Below are 16,978 nucleotides of genomic sequence, written 5' to 3'. Positions count from 1 at the left end.
CGACAAGGGTGTGCAAAAAAGTGTGCACTGAACACTCTGCAGGAACACTCACTGGTAATACCTTTTTGGGAGATACTTTGATAGAAGCAAAGTGAAAATTGTATAGCCTTTTGACATAGTGATAGTGCTGCTTCTAGAAGTTTAGCTTACAGAAAAATATGGGCATAACATTGTTTATATCAGCATTGTTTTATAATGACAAAATGAGAAACAAAATATCCATCCATAAAAGAATGGTTAAACAATACATAGAATTACTAGCGTCTATGAAAAAGAATAAAGTAGGTCTTTATGAAATGCAACAATGACCACTTTTCATTCCTAAGTGAGGAGTCCCAGATTAATCTTGTTTTTGTAAAAGCAACCCAGGAGCATCTGTGAATACGAATATGTCTGTGCCTATGTTTTTGTGTGCTTGTATGTCTGAACGTGAAAAGGTCTAGCAGAATGTATGCTGGATTGTTTATAGAAGCCACCTCTGAGAAACGGTGTTGGAGGTGACAGTGACTCACTTATTTATTTTGATAGGTTTGTATTTTGACACTTTTTGGGTGAAGGTTACCTTTAAATTAAAAATGTTATTGAAAAGGAGAAAGCATGTGCATTTCTGTCTAGTGCTTGCCTCGTGGTGGAGAGCAGGGGAGTGGGACTGCCATTGGGAATAAAAGGGACTTGTTGGAAATGGTTTTTTCTCTTATAAAGAAAAGTGAAACAACTATGACAAAACATAAGCTGTTGCAAATCTCTATAATTTTTCCTTGATTTTTCTGTTTTTAATATTTAAAAAAAACATAAACATTGTGAAATTCCTTTCACCTTTTTTGTTTCTATTGATATTTGGAAGAGTCCAGCCCAGTTGTCTTGTAAGAATGTCCCACATTTGGATTTGTCTAATTTATTCCACATGATTAGATTCAGTTTGACAAAATTTGGCAAGAATAGTACATAGAAGATGTGTACTTTCCATTATGTCACTTTGGTAGGTACCTGTCACTTTGTTCTATTATTGGTGATGCTAAGTTTGATCACTTGATTAAAGAATGTTCCCCAATTCTCTCCATTTTAAGTAGACAAATCTCCTTTATAATCAATAGCCTTTCACCAGGTAGTTCTTGCATCCACTTCTTATAATTCCCTGAATCAGTTATTACATTGATGATTATAAAATAGTTAGGTAATATAGATTTGAAAGTAATATATCAGTTACTGATTAGGTGATCTTTGACGTTACTATTGTAATTGTTTGGGGGCACCATGTACTGTACCCATATAAGATGGCAAACTTGATGGGTGTGTGTGTCCTGACTGTTCTACCAACCAGCCATTCCCATCTCTCTCCCTCTCCTTGGGCCTCCCTACTCCCTGAGACACAGGCCAATTAATAACCTTTCAGTGGCCTCTAAGTGTTCAAGTGAAAGAGCTGCATGTCTCTCACTTTAAATCAAAAGTTAGAAATGTTTAAGTTTAGTAAGGAAAGCATGTCAAAAGCCAAGATTGGCCAAAAGCAAGGTCTCTTGTGCCAAACAGTTAGCCACATTGTGAATGCAAAGGAAACGTTCTTGAAAGAAATTAAAAGTGCTACTCCAATGAATACATGAACGATAAGAAAGTGAAACAGCCTTATTGCTGATATGGAGAAAGTTTTAGTGGTCTGGATGGAAGATCAGACCAGTCACAACATTTCCTTAACCCAAAGCCTAATTCAGAGCAAGGCCCTAACTCTCTTCAGTTCTATGAAGGCTGAGAAGGTAAGGAAGCTGCAGAAGAAAAGTTTGAAACTATAGAGTTTGGTTCATGAGATTTAAGGAAAGAAGCGGTCTCCATAACATCAAAGCGCAAGGTGAAGTGGCAAGTGCTGATGTAGAAGCTGCAGCAAGTTATCCAGAAGATCTAGCTAAGATCATTAATGAAGGTGGCTACCCTAAACAACAGATTTTCAATGATGAAATCGCCTTCTATTGGAAGAAGATGCCATCTAGGACTTTCATAGCTAGAGAGGATAAGTCCATGCCTGGCTTCAAAGCTTCAAAGAACAGGCTGACTCTTATTAGAGGCTAAAGCAGCTGATGACTTGACGTTGAAGCCAGTGCTCCATTTATCATTCTGAAAATCCTAGGGCCCTTATGAATTATGCTAAACCTGTTTTGCCTGCGCTCTATAAATGGAACAACAGAGCCTGGGTGACAGCACAACTGTTTATTTACAACATGGTTTACTGATTTTGTTAAGCCCGCTGTTGAGACCTACTGCTCGGGAAAAAAAGATTCATTTCAAAATATGACTGCTCATTGACAATGCACCTGGTCACCCAAGAGCTCTGGTGGATGTACGACAAGATTAACGTTTTCATGCCTGCTCATGCAACATCCATTCTGCAGCCCATAGATCAAGAGTAATTTCCAAGTCTTATAATTTAAGAAATATATTTTGTAAGGCTATAACTGCCATAGCTAGTGATTCCTCTGATGGATCTGGGCAAAGTCAGTTGAAAACCTTTTTGGAAAGGATCCACCATTCTAGATACCATTAAGAACCTTTGTGATTCATGGGAAGAGCTCAAAGTCTCAACATTAGCAGGAGCTTGGAAGAAGCTGATTCCAGCCCTCATGGATGACTTTGAGGGGTTCAAGGCTTCAGTGGAGGCAGTAACTGCAGATGTGGTAGAAATAGCAAGACGACCAGAAGTAGAAGTGGAGCCTGAAGATGTGACTGAATTGCTGTAATCTCATGATAAGACTAATGGATGAGGAGTTACTTCTTATGCATAAGCAAAGAAAGTAATTTTTTGGATGGAATCTACTCCTGGTGAAGATGCTGTGAAGATTGTTAAAATGACAACAAAGGATTTAGAATATTATATAAACTCAGTTGATAAAGCAGCAGCAGGGTTTGAGAGTACTGATTCCAATTTTGAAGGAAGTTCTACTGTGGGTAAAACACTGTCAAACAGCGTTGCATGCTACAGAGAAATCTTTCATGAAAGGAAAAGTCCATCAAGGTGGCAAACTTCATTATTGTCTTATTTTAAGAAATTGCCACAGCCACCCCCGCTGTCTGCAACCATCACCCTGATCAGTCAGTAGCCATCAACATCAAAGCAAGGCCCCCCGCCAGCAAAAAGATTGTGAAGCCTTATCACTGAAGTCTCAGTGATGGTTAACGTTATTTTAGCAATAAAGAATTTTTAAATTAAGGTATGTAATTCTACTGCACACTTAATAGACTTCAATATAAACATAACTTTTATATGCACTTGGAAACTAAAAAATGTAACTCACTTTATTGCAATGTTTGCTTTATTGTGGTGGTCTGGAGCCAAACCCGCGATCTCCCGGAGGTACGCCTGTATGATGTTCTGTGTCAGTATATTACCACTGAGTATGTGCTTGATACAGTCTCTCCCTTAATCGCTTATGTCATGGGTACTTCCCATTTTACAAATGTGGAGAGGGAGACTGAGTGAACTACCCAATACAAAATTCTTGGTAAGTAGCTGAGGCAGAATTCAATGGAGATTTCCTACCCCAACACCTGAATTCATGTATATTATATGTCTTTTCTTTCTTTATAGTTACCTTCGCTGTGTTCACCTTATTCTCAAGAGGATTTATGGTAGCTTACATAAATATAAATAACTATGATAGGATTTAAAAAAAAAACTAAGAAAAAAATGACATGAGAGCAGGAACATAAAAAGTGTGTTCCTTTATCTGCCATTATATAATGTACATTGATTTTTAATCTGCACATTAACTTTTCTAGGCCTGGTTGCAGTATGCCTGAAATCTGGGATGTGGAAGATCCTGCTAATGCTGGGAAACCTCCCTTATGTACCCTCTTAGTAAAGGAGTCCAAGCCTCACTTCACCACTGTATTCCAGAATAGTGTTTACAAAGTCTTAGAAGTTATAGAGGAATGACCGCTGCCTACAGAGAAGTCCACCAGTAATGGTTATCATGTTTTGCTAATAGCTTATGCCTTGTTTTTAATTCAAATCCCCAAAACTTTTATAAGTAACTGTTTTCAAATGAAAAACATCTTATTTGGTCAATTTGAATGTCATTCTGATTGTAAAAATACTTATACGTTTATCAGTTGGTTACTATTTCAATGCACCCCTTAAAATTTGCTATGCAAATGAGTATATGCTTGTACTTGACTTAAATATTTGTCCTAAAGTGAGCAAAGCTACCTGTATAAAAAATATGATGGGTCGTGACAAGGGTGATATGAAAATATAGTCACTTACGGACTGTTTAGGGGCTCATTTTACAGTTCGTGGACTATTGATGCCACTTGCTTTATTCTCTGCGTTTTGCTGTTGTCTTTTGAACATTTCAGCGATTATTGTAAGTTCCTCAGTCAAGTCAGCCCCTGTCATCAACTTCAGTAAGAATAGATGGGGCAGACATGCGTATTTGCTATGTAGAACTCTGTTTGTTTCACTTCTTCACATTCTTTTCTCTGTTGCTCTCGTTAATGAAGCATTTCCTGCCTGTTATTAATCCAAGCTCTTGGACCTAGTCCTTAAGACCAAATTCCTGTTAACTGCCAACCATGTGGCATTAGTGTGTGTGCGTCTGTCTGTCTGTCTCTCTCTTTCTCAATATTCTTTGTCAAATAAGTGCTATTTACACATTTAGTTGCTTAGCAAGTACTTATTCTTGGTTTAAAAAATTTAATGACAATTGTGTATTTTTAGTATTCATTTTTAGTATTGTTCAAATGTTTATATTTTAATAACTTTAAACCACTTAAAATTTTTCATGTATAATTGTAGACTTAAGAAAACTATTTTGAACAACCACAAATATAATGCATCTAGAAACTAATGTATATTTGAGTAGACATAATTTATAGTGGAACAGTAGACTGTAGTATGTGGTAATTTTTCTTTTACTATTAAGATACAATAAAATATGACTAATTTTTTTGTCAAATAAGTAAATGAATAATGATAAGTGAATGGAGTTTTTATATTTTACTTTTAAAATTGCCTGTCTTTAATAAGACGAAGCCTTAAACCTTATGTTATAATTTTGGTTCCAAAAAGCATCATTTCAGTATGAGGAATGAGTATATTCAGCCTTCCTCTTTGTTTTTTTTCTTTCCTGTTTATTTTTATTTGGAAAATTTTCCAACCTGCTTTAAATTTCTAGTATGAATTTTTGTTTCTTAAAAGTTAATTTGTGTGAAATGAGATTCTTCAAAACAGTGAATCCTCATAGTTTTGAGAAATGGTTTTAAGATTTAACGTTCTAAGCAAACCATGACTCTGGTGGACTACACGTTTAATTACACAGTGTTCTCTTTATTAACCACAGGCAGATTAACCTCATTGTGGATTGTCCTTGAGACCTGAGTCCTCAGGGATGGTTTCCGGTGCCCACTCCGGGGAGCCAGTGAAGAGCTGTTCTCTTTCTGCCTTCTCACCAGAGCCCAAGGACAAGCCTGGTCTGGGGGAGGCACTAGCTTGCTTAGAGCAGACAGCTGCCGAGACAGCCTGGGCTGAGGACTGTGCAGCCCCCAGCCTTCCCCAGAGCCCGCCTCTCCCAGGGAGCCTCCTTCCAGCGGAGATTGTCAGTGTCTTCAGGTGCCTGCCCCCTCTTTCTCACTTACCGGGTGACTTATTTCTTGGTCTTTTGCCAGTCAGAAAACAAGGAAGCATCTGGGGAGTTGTGGATTAGGAGTAGAATTTGAGCAATGATGAAGCAATGCAGAAAAATGGCAAGTGGGCACTTGAGGTCGAGGAGGATGAGAGGCACCATGGGCAGGAAGAGCGGAAGTGTGTGCTCTGCTTTATTTGCCATTGTTTCTCTCGTAAATATGTTTTATACATCCAGCAGTTACAATTTTTTAAAAAAAATTTTACTTTTAAAGTTCTCTATTCTTCCCACCTTTCAGGAATTCCTTTCCCAGTAAGTTCACATGTAATTATTTGAAATTCTATATAGGAAAAACATTAAAATACTGTTATAACTGTTTCATGTGCTGGGAAAAGATAAAAGTAATCAAATTAGTTTTTTTTTTTTTTTTTGCCAGAAGACTCCTTTTGTAACAGTATTTATTGATGTAACTCCACCAGCAAACTATGAGTATATTTTAGGCCAGTCAGTTTAGAACAGAGGCCTTGGGCTACACTGCACACTCAGCCTTGGTCACATCTGGTAGCAGCCGGTGCTGTAGATTATTAATATCTTTTATGGCAGCACAGAGTAGTGGTAGGTTTGATATACATGACAAAATAGTATTAAAGCTCAGTATTTTATGCATTTTTAGCATTTAAAAATATTTTGCTTTAGTGTGAGGAAGGTTAGGATGGGCAAGGAAGTGATAAAATAGCTATTGCTATGACATAAAAAAAAAGCAAAGTTGGGGCATTATTTCTATAAAAAGATAAGCCTCTAAAAGTGCTTAGCAGAAACAGCGTAGTGTTAAAATAGAACAATGATATTAAGGAGAAAATGAAAGGATGTATCAGAAATAAAGTGATAATGCATAGGGGAATTGTATTTTTATGAATTTTATGCCAGTTTACATGTACTATATATGTTAAATAAAAAAGATCATGAAAAATATAGAAAGTGTTTTTTTGATTGTTATTTTCATTTCCTCCTTGGCTGTGGACATGTTCAGCCTCATTCTGTAGTCAGATAACCATGAACTGGTTTGTGACAGATTGCAGTCCTGAATAAATGGGAAGGGTTAAAGGTCCATGACACCACTTAGTCCTCTCCATCAGTGGTGGTATAGGTGTTGAGGTTCCCCATACTCTTCTTATGTTTATGGCATTATACACTAACATTTCCTTTATCATTTCCATGAAGGGACACAATCATTCTTTAAAGCCATATTTTGAGGATAATTCCAGAATTGCTGAAACCTTTTTTTCATACATTAGTTCTAAACCACAGTTTGGTCTCATGACATTTCCTAAATTATAGCTCCTTGTATTTGCTTGATATAAGCATCAACTTAGTTTTTGTTTGTTTTGTTTTTAATCTGCTTGGAGGACAGTTTAGCTTAATTCATGCCTGTATAATATTTTTACACAGTAACACCTTCATTCTCTGACATGTTTGAGGTCAGTTATTCTCAAATATAGTGTGCATCAGAATCACCTGGAGGGCTTGTTAAAACACAGATTGCTGCATCCCACCACAGAGGTTTCTGATTCAGTTGGCCTAAGGTGGTGCTATATGATCTGAATGATTGTGTCCCCAAAATTCATATGTTGAAATCCTAATCCCCAAGGAGATGATATTAGGAGGTGGGACACTTGGGGGTGATCAGGTCATGAGGATGGAGCTCTGATGAATAAGATTAGTGCCCTTATAAAAGAGGCCCAAGAAAACTCCCTTTTCTCCTCCACCATGTGAGATCACAGCTACAAGGTGTAATCTATAAGCTAGGAAGTGGGCTCCCACCAGATGCTGAATCAGCTGGCACCTTGATCTTAGACTTCCACCCTCCAGAACTGTAAGAAATAAATTTCTGTTCTTAATAAGGTACCCAGTTTGTGGTATTTTGTTATAGTAGCCCCAAAGTAGTAAGTCAGGTAGGGCCCCTGAATTTGCATTCTAACCAGTTCTCAGATAATGCTGATGATGTTCCTGCAGGGATTGTACTTGAGAAAAGTGGCTCTAATGGATGGGAAGAGACTATCTGGAATCCTGGCCTCTAGAGGGTGCTCCATTCCTGAGAGCACTTATCCCAACAGGACAGGCTAGAGGGTCCCTATATTGGGAACTGAATTTTACGGAGTCCTTTCTTTGTCTCTTAGGGAGCGTGCTTCAACGGAACTTGCAAGGAACATAGATAAGGTGATTTTTAACCAAGAACAGATAAGGTAATTTTTAACCAGACACTAATACAGCTCACTTGCATTGTGTTTTCTGAATAGGTGGTATGGGTCATTTAATTATTTTGAACTTGTACACTAGACTGGGCTTAGACCTGTTTCTTTTCAGTTCAGAGATGGAAAAAGAGTGAAATCATTTGAGATCAAATTTACTTTTGTAAAATTACTTTGCCTAAAAGAAAATAGATACATTCAGTGATGTGTGTGGATTTTAAAACTTCATTTTCCACTTTATTACTTTTGTTTGGCTCTAAAAATCCTGAGTCTTCTCCCTCAATTAGGGAGCAGTTAAGGATCAGCTCTGGTTCACAGATCACCTGTTTCTCTCTTCTGCCTTCCCTTTCTCCTTCCCCCAACTAGACCTTTCTAATTTAAATCAGTAAAATTGTTCCCTGTGCGGAAAAAGAGGAGGTGCTTTTGAACTTCATCACATTCTTTTTTTTTTTTTTTTTTTTTTTCCGGTACGCGGGCCTCTCACTGTTGTGGCCTCTCCTGTTGCGGAGCACAGGCTCCGGACGCACAGGCTCAGCGGCCATGGCTCACGGGCCCAGCCGCTCTGCGGCATGTGGGATCTTCCCGGACTGGGGCACGAACCCGTGTCCCCTGCGTCGGCAGGCGGACTCTCAATCACTGCGTCACCAGGGAAGCCCTCATTACATTCTTGATTTTTATTTCACAGTACTGTATCAGTACAAATACATTTTTACATTCGAAGTTAAAAAGGACATTAAGATATAGAAAAGTCTTGAAAACTCTTTCCTCTTACCTTCCCTCCCATGAGAGAGATTTTAAAATTCTGAATGAATGTGAGAGTTGGAGACTTTTTCTCAAGATTTTGAGTCATTGTAGTGTAGTTAAAAGGTAGATTTTTTTTTTTTTTGCAAAGAGATTAAGATACTATTGATATTGGCTCTGCTTTCAGAGCAATGCTTTCTACTTTTAAATCTAACCCAAAATTCTAATTAAGTAATGAGTTGTCAAAATGACTTTCAGATAAACGGTAGCACTATCAAGTATTCTGTTTATGCAGCATGTGCATTTAAATTCAGCATAATATAATTTCATTGATTTTTTAAAAGTAGCTGGACTTTTTTTCCCCTGTATGCAGATTTAATACCTTGAAAGAAAGTTGAATGTAACAGAATTATGCTCATTCAGTTGTTATGCTGATTGCTTTTAAAGCTTTAGTACTTACCCATTTCTAAAAAAATAGAACTGAAAATAAAAAATGACCATTTCTAAGAAGATTTGGCATCAGGCCATGAAAATTGATTTTTTTTAAATGGTGCCTGAAGGCCAGCTCTTCAGCTCAGCTTTATGGACACAGCTAACATCCCTGGTTCTGCCCCCCTTGGTGATGATGCCCCCTCTGGTCTTCACTCTTGGTATCTGCTTATTAACCAGAGTCCAGATTCAGAGGCCTCCCTCTTGCCCTAGAACATCCTCTTCCTAGGAGCTGCAATTCGGTTATTCACTCCAAACTATGATGAATTTGGCTTTTTCTAACAAAGACTCTTTATGGCAGTCGTCCTCATACTTGTCTGTACATTGTAAATAATTTGCGAAGCTTTGAAAATACTGAAGCCTTTTCCTCACCTCCACAGATTGAGATTTAATCAGTCTGGGGTGTGTCCTAAGATTTGGAACTTCAAAAAAATGCCCAAGTGACGTTTTAGAACCAGGCCTCTCTGCCTTACATCTGTATGTCCACCCTTTGCATATCTCTGCCCAATCGAATTAGAAACGGTAAGCAAGTTTCTCACACACAGTCTCCTTTATTAATAATGATTGACTCTTCCTACTTTATGAATAATGGAATGTAGTGTTGAGTAGAGTCTCTAAGGAAAGAATTCTGTGTTTGATTAGAGATGAGTGCCATGGTGGCTGTGGGCAGCGGGAGAGTGGCAGCATAAGTATGTATATGTGTGAACCCTGATTTGAGTGACAGTGAGAAATGGGGATATAGCAGCCAACAAACAAAAACCAAAAAGGAAGAAAAAGAGACTAATTTAAAAATCACTTTGACAATTTAATATTAGTTGTGGAGAATCAGGTTTCTGTTCTTTGCTGATTTGTTTTTCTTTTTCGTGGAATATGCTTTCTTGATCAGTTTTACTTTCAAGATACAACTCAACTCAAATGTCACCTCCTCTGTGAAGCCTTCCCTGACTGCCTATCCTTTGGCTGAGCGAACTGCCTCTACTGTCCACACTCCTATAACCCCTAAATTCTGCACATTTAACATGACTTTTTCTACTGCATTGTGTCCTGTCAGACGGGACCTGTGTCTTATTCCATTCCGAATCCACAGTGCCTCCTAGCACCATGCCTAGCAAGTGGTAACACTTAATGATTTTTTAAATAAACCATACTTTGTTCAACAATGCAGTCAATTCCATTGTAGATGGCACTAAAATTTATTTTTTTAAACTAAAAGAAATGGAAGATTATGTATTCCAACTGTGGAGATGAAATAATAAGGAAACGCAGTATCTCCAGATTAGATTAATATCATATATAGGAAAAAAATGTCCTTGATAAGCAGCTAAACAAAAATGAACCTCACAACATATCCTAGCTAGCTACCTTGATACATTCAGAAATGGCTGGTAACCAAATAACTGCTGGGAAGCAATATGGCAAAGATGGATATGTCTGTCTCCAAAGGAAGGATTCTCTTTGGCCTAGTTTGGGTTGTGTGGCCCAGGATACTATGATGGCTGGTCCTAGGATACTATGATGGCCGGTCCTGGGCACATTCACTGCTGGTCAGGAAGCAGGGAACTCTGATTAGGAATTTAGTTCAAGTCTGGGAGGAGGGGATTCCCAAAGGATGGGGAGAGACTCACGTTATCACTAGATGAGGATGTTAAGACAAAACAGATGACAGCAGTCATACAATTAATATTACCATAATTGAGACAACTAAATTAGAATCCTGGATCCATTCTTTACAAACTTTTTAAGGTAAGACATGTTTATTTGAGAATCAGTCTTCTTTTAAAAAGGATATGCCTCCAAGGGTGGTTAAAAACGAGAAGTAGACAAATTCACAAACACAGCAGGAAATTTTAACATACCTGTCTTAGAAATTGATGTAATAAGCAGGCAAAAAGGTCAGTAAGGATATACATGATTTGAGTAATAAAATAATGTTGATGTAATGGTCATATATAGAACAACTACACTGAACAAATGAAAAATACACGTTCTATTCTAACATGTGGGACGTTTTCAAGAACTGACAAAGCATGAACTCCAGGGAGGCATAAATTTTTTGTCTATTTTTTTCACTGATATAACCTAGAATAGTACCTGGCATATATGTGTGCTCAATATTTGTTGAATGAAAAAAATTGATCCTACGGGGGGCCAAATAGTGATTCTTGAAAAAAAATTAATGATTAAAACCCCTTAATGTGAAAAATCAATACAAAATTTAAAAAACAGTTTTAAATACCCCATGAATCAAAGAAGAATCTTATGATGAAAATTTGAGGAAAAAAATAGAACAATGGTGTACTACAAACTACTTGGGATATAATTAAAGCAAATCTAGAAATTTGCTTTTTTCCTATTTAGTCTAAAATGCACATATTAAACTAAAAATGAATTCAAATGTCAATGTCAGGAATATAGACAAAGAACAGCGGAATACTCCCTCCCCAAACTGAAGGAAATAACGAGCAGAACTTGATGAAATAGAAAACAACGATATCAAAGCCAGAGTTGGTTATTTGAAATAATTCATAATTGAGAGAAAATAAGAAGGCATAAAAATTAGGAATGGCAAATTACAGAAGCTGCAGAGAGTAGGTGGAGGAGATGTTATGAAAAACTTTGTCAATAAGTTTGAACACTTAGATAAATGGTTAAATTCCTAGAAAAATACAACTAGTCCAAAAAGAAATAGAAATTAGGAATAATCTTATCCCTAGCAAAGAAATTGAATTAATAATATTTTAAGATCTTCCCTCAAAGAAAACAACAAATCCAGAGAGTTTTGCAGACCTCTTCTACTAAACATTCAAGATACCGACTATATCAATTTTGTACAAACACCCAGAGAATAGGAGATAAGAGAACTCCAGTTTTTTGGCAACTGTAACATTAAGCAACAAGAGCAGAGTAGGATTAATGCAGTATAGGAAAATTACAGGTCTATTACATTCATGAACAAAGATGTAAACAAGAACCAAGAATGAATTGAACATAAGTTGTAAAAATACTAGTTTACCTCAAATTGACCTATATTTTAATCAACATACCAATAGGCTTTTTATAGAGCTTGACAAGCTGAATGTAAAAATTTTATGGATGAATAATCAAGACAAATCTGAAGAAGGACACGAAAGGACATTTTTGCCTATCATCTAGAAAGGTTTATCACAACAGCAGTAAAAGTATCGGCACAGGGATATGGAAATTGACTAATAGAATAATCGATAGCTCAAAATAAACGTGCATATATTTAATAACTGAAGCTGACAATTGGTTATCTATATGGAAAACAATAAATTGTTTCCCTACCTCACATCATACATAAAAATAAAATTCCAGATAGATGAAGACCTAAGTATGAGAGATAATACTATAAAATCTAGAATACAATGTAGGATAATATCTTTATGTCCTCAAGGAGAATTTCCTCCAAGAAGGACTTCCTAAAATCCCAAAACAATAACTTCTTGTTTTTAATTTTATTTATTTTTGGTTGCATTGGGTCTTCGTTGCCGTGTGCAGGCTTTCTCTAGTTGCGGCAAGCGGGGACTACTCTTGGTTGCGGTGCATAGTCTTCTCATTGCGGTGGCTTCTCTTGCTGCAGAGCATGGGCTCTAGGCGTGTGGGCTTCAGTAGTTGCAACGTGCGGGCTCTAGGGTGCGTGGGCTTCAGTAGTTGTGGCACACGAGCTTAGTTGCTCCACGGCATGTGGGATCTTCCCGGACCAGGTCTTGAACCCATGTCCCCTGCATTGGCAGGCGGATTCTTAACCACTGCGCTAACAGGGAAGTCCAAAACACTGCCTTTAAAGGAAAGGAGCGATCAATTCACTATGTTATGGTTAATAACTTCTATTCACTAAAAGACATGAAGAGAGTGAAGCAAGTCATGATGTGTAGAAGATATATGCAACTTGTCTACCTGACAAAAGATTAGTATACAGAATAAAGAACTCCTACAAAGAGTAAAAATAATGAAAAGAAAAATTGGCCAAAAACATGGCATTTCCTGAAAAAGAAGTGCAAATGGCTCATAATCTTTAAAAAAATCCAACCTATTCATAATCAGGGAAATTCAAAATGCAACCACAATGACAACATTTATAACTTGCAACATTGGTTAAAATTTTAATGTACTAGGAAAAGGGTGGGACAACACGAAGTCTTTTTCCTTCCCAGTAGAGGGTAATTATTTTGGAAATAAATGGCATTTCCTGATAAATCTGAGATTATACATACTAAGACCCAACTTCTCCATGCCTTAGATTTATACCCCAGAAAAATTCCTACATGTGCATCAGGATACATGCCTAAGATATTTACTGCCAAGTGTTCATAACAGCAGAAAATCAGGAAATCACTTGCACATGTGTCTGGAGTAAATAGAATGGATAAAGACATTGAAGTATAGTCATCCAGCAGTGTCCTATTGAATATGTAAAACTAAAACAGCTGTAGGCAACAACATGGATGACTCCTGGGGAAATATTAAGCCAAAAAACCCCCACTAATTTGCAGAAGAATGCATGTGATGTGAGTTCAGTTAGAGAAAGTTCAATAACATGTAAAGTTAAACAACACATTTTTAAGGGATTAAAACATGGTAAAATATGAAGAAAAACAAGTAAATTATAAGTAAAATTATATTAGTGACTGTCTCTCAGAGGATGGAAGGCACAAAGGGGTCTTCAAAGTTGAAGTGTATGTGTTCTTCTTTGAAATGCGATAGTGGGTACATGGATGTGATTTTACTATAATTATTTATACTTTATGCATATTTTATAATTATTCTTCAAAAAATATTCAATATTGAAAAAACAAATAGACACTCTCAGATACTAATACACATGAAAAGAAGAGCCCATCATAGGTGTGGCAGGTTGTTGAGAGAAAATCCTCAATTTCTCTGGCAATCACAATTTGTAAATAATATTTCCCTTGGTGCCTGGCATACCATTGGCCTTCAGTTCAATATGAAGGGAACAGAGGGAGAAGGGAAACAGGTGTCTCATTTAAAAGGCCAGCAGCAACCATTAAGGATGATAAAATCTGTTACTGAACTCAGGTCCAGCTGCTCACTGCTCAAAAATCAATACCCCAGATGCAGTTGGTGGTGGAAAGGAAAGTTGCTTTTAATCAGAAAGCCAGCAATCTGGGAAGAAGGCAGACCTGTGTCCCCCAAAACCAACTATGAAGATTCTGCTCGGCCATGAAAGTTTTAAAGGGAAAAGGGGAAGGAATCTCAGTTAATCATTGAGATACGGGGTCAGTGGAGTCGCCACCCCACCCCCCACCCATTGTGTGCAGGCTCGTCCTCCTGTGATCTTCCTCTAGACGTTATCTTGTTCAAACAGTTTGTTCACACACTTTGTTCTCAAGATTACTGAAGGTGAAGCTAGGGAAGAGATCTGGTCATCTGTTAATTACTTATTCTTCATTTCTACTTCTTTGATCTACAGAAAGAACCAACAGGCTAGGCAACATATCGTGTGATCAGAAGATTTGAAAAGTGTGCTAGGGCTGGAGATGAGCAGAGCACGGGAGTGCCTGAAACGAAGTTTAGTTACAATATAGCTTTGCTAAAGTGACAAGGCAGACAGTAACACAATCATAGTAGGGGACTTTAACACCCCACATTCACCAATAGACAGATCATCCAAAATGAAGATAAATAAGGAAACACTAGCTTTAAATGACACATTAAACAAGGTGGACGTAATTGATATTTATAGGACATTCCATCCAAAAACAACAGAATACACTTTCTTCTCAAGTGTTCATGGAACACTCTCCAGGATAGATCATATCTTTGGTCACAAATCAAGCCTTGGTAAATTTAAGAAAATTGAAATTGTTTCAAGTATCTTTTCCGACCACAATGCTATGAGATTAGATATCAATTACAGGAAAAAACTGTAAAAAATACAAACACATGGAGGCTAAACAATACGCTACTAAATAACCAAGAGATCACTGAAGAAATCAGAGGAAATCAAAAAATTCCTATAAACAAATAACAATGAAAACACAATGACCCAAAACCTATGGGATGCAGCAAAAGCAGTTCGAAGAGGGAAGTTTATAGCAATACAATCCTACCTCAAGAAACAAGAAACATCTCAGATAAACAACCTAACCTTACACCTAAAGCAATTAGAGAAAAAAGAACCAAAAAAACCCCAAAGTTAGCAGAAGGAAAGAAATAATAAAGATCAGATCAGAAATAAATGAAAAAGAAATGAAGGAAACAATAGCAAAGATCAATAAAACTAAAAGCTGGTTCATTGAGAAGATAAACAAAATTGATAAACCACTAGCCAGACTCATCAAGGAAAAAAGGGAGAAGACTCAAATCAACAAGATTAGAAATGGAAAAGGAGAAGTAACAACTGACCCTGCAGAAATACAAAGAATCGTGAGCGTTTACTACAAGCAACTATATGCCAAATGGACAAATTCTTAGAAAAGCACAACCTTCTGAGACTGAACCAGGAAGAAATAGAACATATAAACAGACCAATCACAAGCATTGAAATTGAAACTGTGATTAGAAATCTTCCAACAAACAAAAGCGCAGGACAGATGAATTCTATCAAACATTTAGAGGAGAGCTAATGCCAGTACTGCTCAAACTCTTCCAAAATATAGCAGAGGGAGAACACTCCCAAACTCATTCTACGAGGCCACCATCACCCTGATACCAAAACCAGAAAAAGATGTCACCAATAAAGAAAACTATAGACCAATATCACTGATGAACATAGATGCAAAAATTCTCAACAAAATACTAGCAAACAGAATACAACAGCACATTAAAAGGATCATACACCATGATCAAGTGGGGTTTATCCCAGGAATGCAAGGATTCTTCAATATACACAAATCAAACAATGTGATACACCACAGTAACAAATTGAAGGATAAAAACCATATGATAATCTTAATAGATGCAGAAAAAGCTTTTGACAGAATTCAACACCAATATATGATAAAAACTCTCCAGGAAGTAGGCATAGAGGGAACTTACCTCAACATTATAAAGGCCATATATGACAAACCCACAGCCAACATCATTCTCAATGTTGAAAAACTGAAACCATTTCCTCTAAAATCAGGAACAAGACAAGAATGCCCACTTTCACCACTGTTATTCAACACAGTTTTGGAAGTTTTAGCCACAGCAATCAGAGAAGCAAAAGAAATAAAGGGAATCCAAATCGGAAAAGAAGAAGTAAAGCTGTCACTGTTTGCAGATGACATGATACTATACACAGAGAATCCTAAAGATGCCGTCAGAAAACTACTAGAGCTAATCAATGAACTTGGTAAAGTAGCAGGATACAAAATTAATGCACAGAAATCTCCTGCATTCCTATACACTAATGATGAAAAATCTGAAAGAGAAATGAAGGAAACACCTCCATTTACCATTGCAACAAAAAAAATAAAATACCTAGGAATAAACCTACCTAAGGAGACAAAAGACCTGTATGCAGAAAATTATAAGACACTGATGAAAGAAATTAAAGATGATACAGACAGATGGAGAGATATACCATGTTCTTGGATTGGAAGAATCAATATTGTGAAAATGACTATACAACCCAAAGCTATCTACAGATTCATTGCAATCCCTATCAAACTACGAATGGCATTTTTCACAGAACTAGAACAAAAAATTTTACAATTTGTATGGAAACACAAAAGACCCTGAATAGCCAAAGCAGTTTTGAGAAAGAAAAACGGAGCTGGAGGAATCAGGCTCCCTGACTTCAGACTATACTACAAAGCTACAGTAATCAAGACTGTATGGTACTGGCACAAAAACAGAAATATAGATCAATGGAACAGGATAGAAAGCCCAGAGATAAACCCACACACCTATGGTCACCTTATC

The 16,978-nt window shown here is 37.1% G+C and overlaps 1 protein-coding gene and 1 long non-coding RNA gene across 7 annotated transcripts in view; both read left to right on the top strand.

The window, feature by feature from the left end:
- The window catches only part of DPY19L1 (dpy-19 like C-mannosyltransferase 1), a 95,833-nt gene extending 89,249 nt beyond the window's left edge, over nucleotides 1-6,584 (top strand). For 3 of the 6 annotated variants that reach the window (XM_019925688.3, XM_019925668.3, XM_019925651.3), the window contains one exon: nucleotides 3,763-6,584. In XM_019925688.3, coding sequence (XP_019781247.1) covers nucleotides 3,763-3,919 — 157 coding nt within the window. In that variant the 3' untranslated portion in view covers nucleotides 3,920-6,584. The remainder of the gene's footprint in view (nucleotides 1-3,762) is intronic. The other 3 variants (XM_019925657.3, XM_019925663.3, XM_019925678.3) reach the window with 3 other exon arrangements.
- Nucleotides 6,585-7,726: 1,142 nt separating this feature from the next.
- The window catches only part of LOC117313605 (uncharacterized), a 165,165-nt gene continuing 155,913 nt past the window's right edge, over nucleotides 7,727-16,978 (top strand). The window contains exons 1-2 of the long non-coding RNA XR_012334030.1: nucleotides 7,727-7,849; nucleotides 9,466-9,607. This is a non-coding gene — a long non-coding RNA (uncharacterized lncRNA). The remainder of the gene's footprint in view (nucleotides 7,850-9,465; nucleotides 9,608-16,978) is intronic.

The sequence above is a fragment of the Tursiops truncatus genome, chromosome 9 (assembly GCF_011762595.2).
Source record: "Tursiops truncatus isolate mTurTru1 chromosome 9, mTurTru1.mat.Y, whole genome shotgun sequence".
NCBI classification, from domain to species: Eukaryota; Metazoa; Chordata; class Mammalia; order Artiodactyla; family Delphinidae; genus Tursiops; species Tursiops truncatus.
This window is presented reverse-complemented; position numbering and strand designations above follow the sequence as displayed.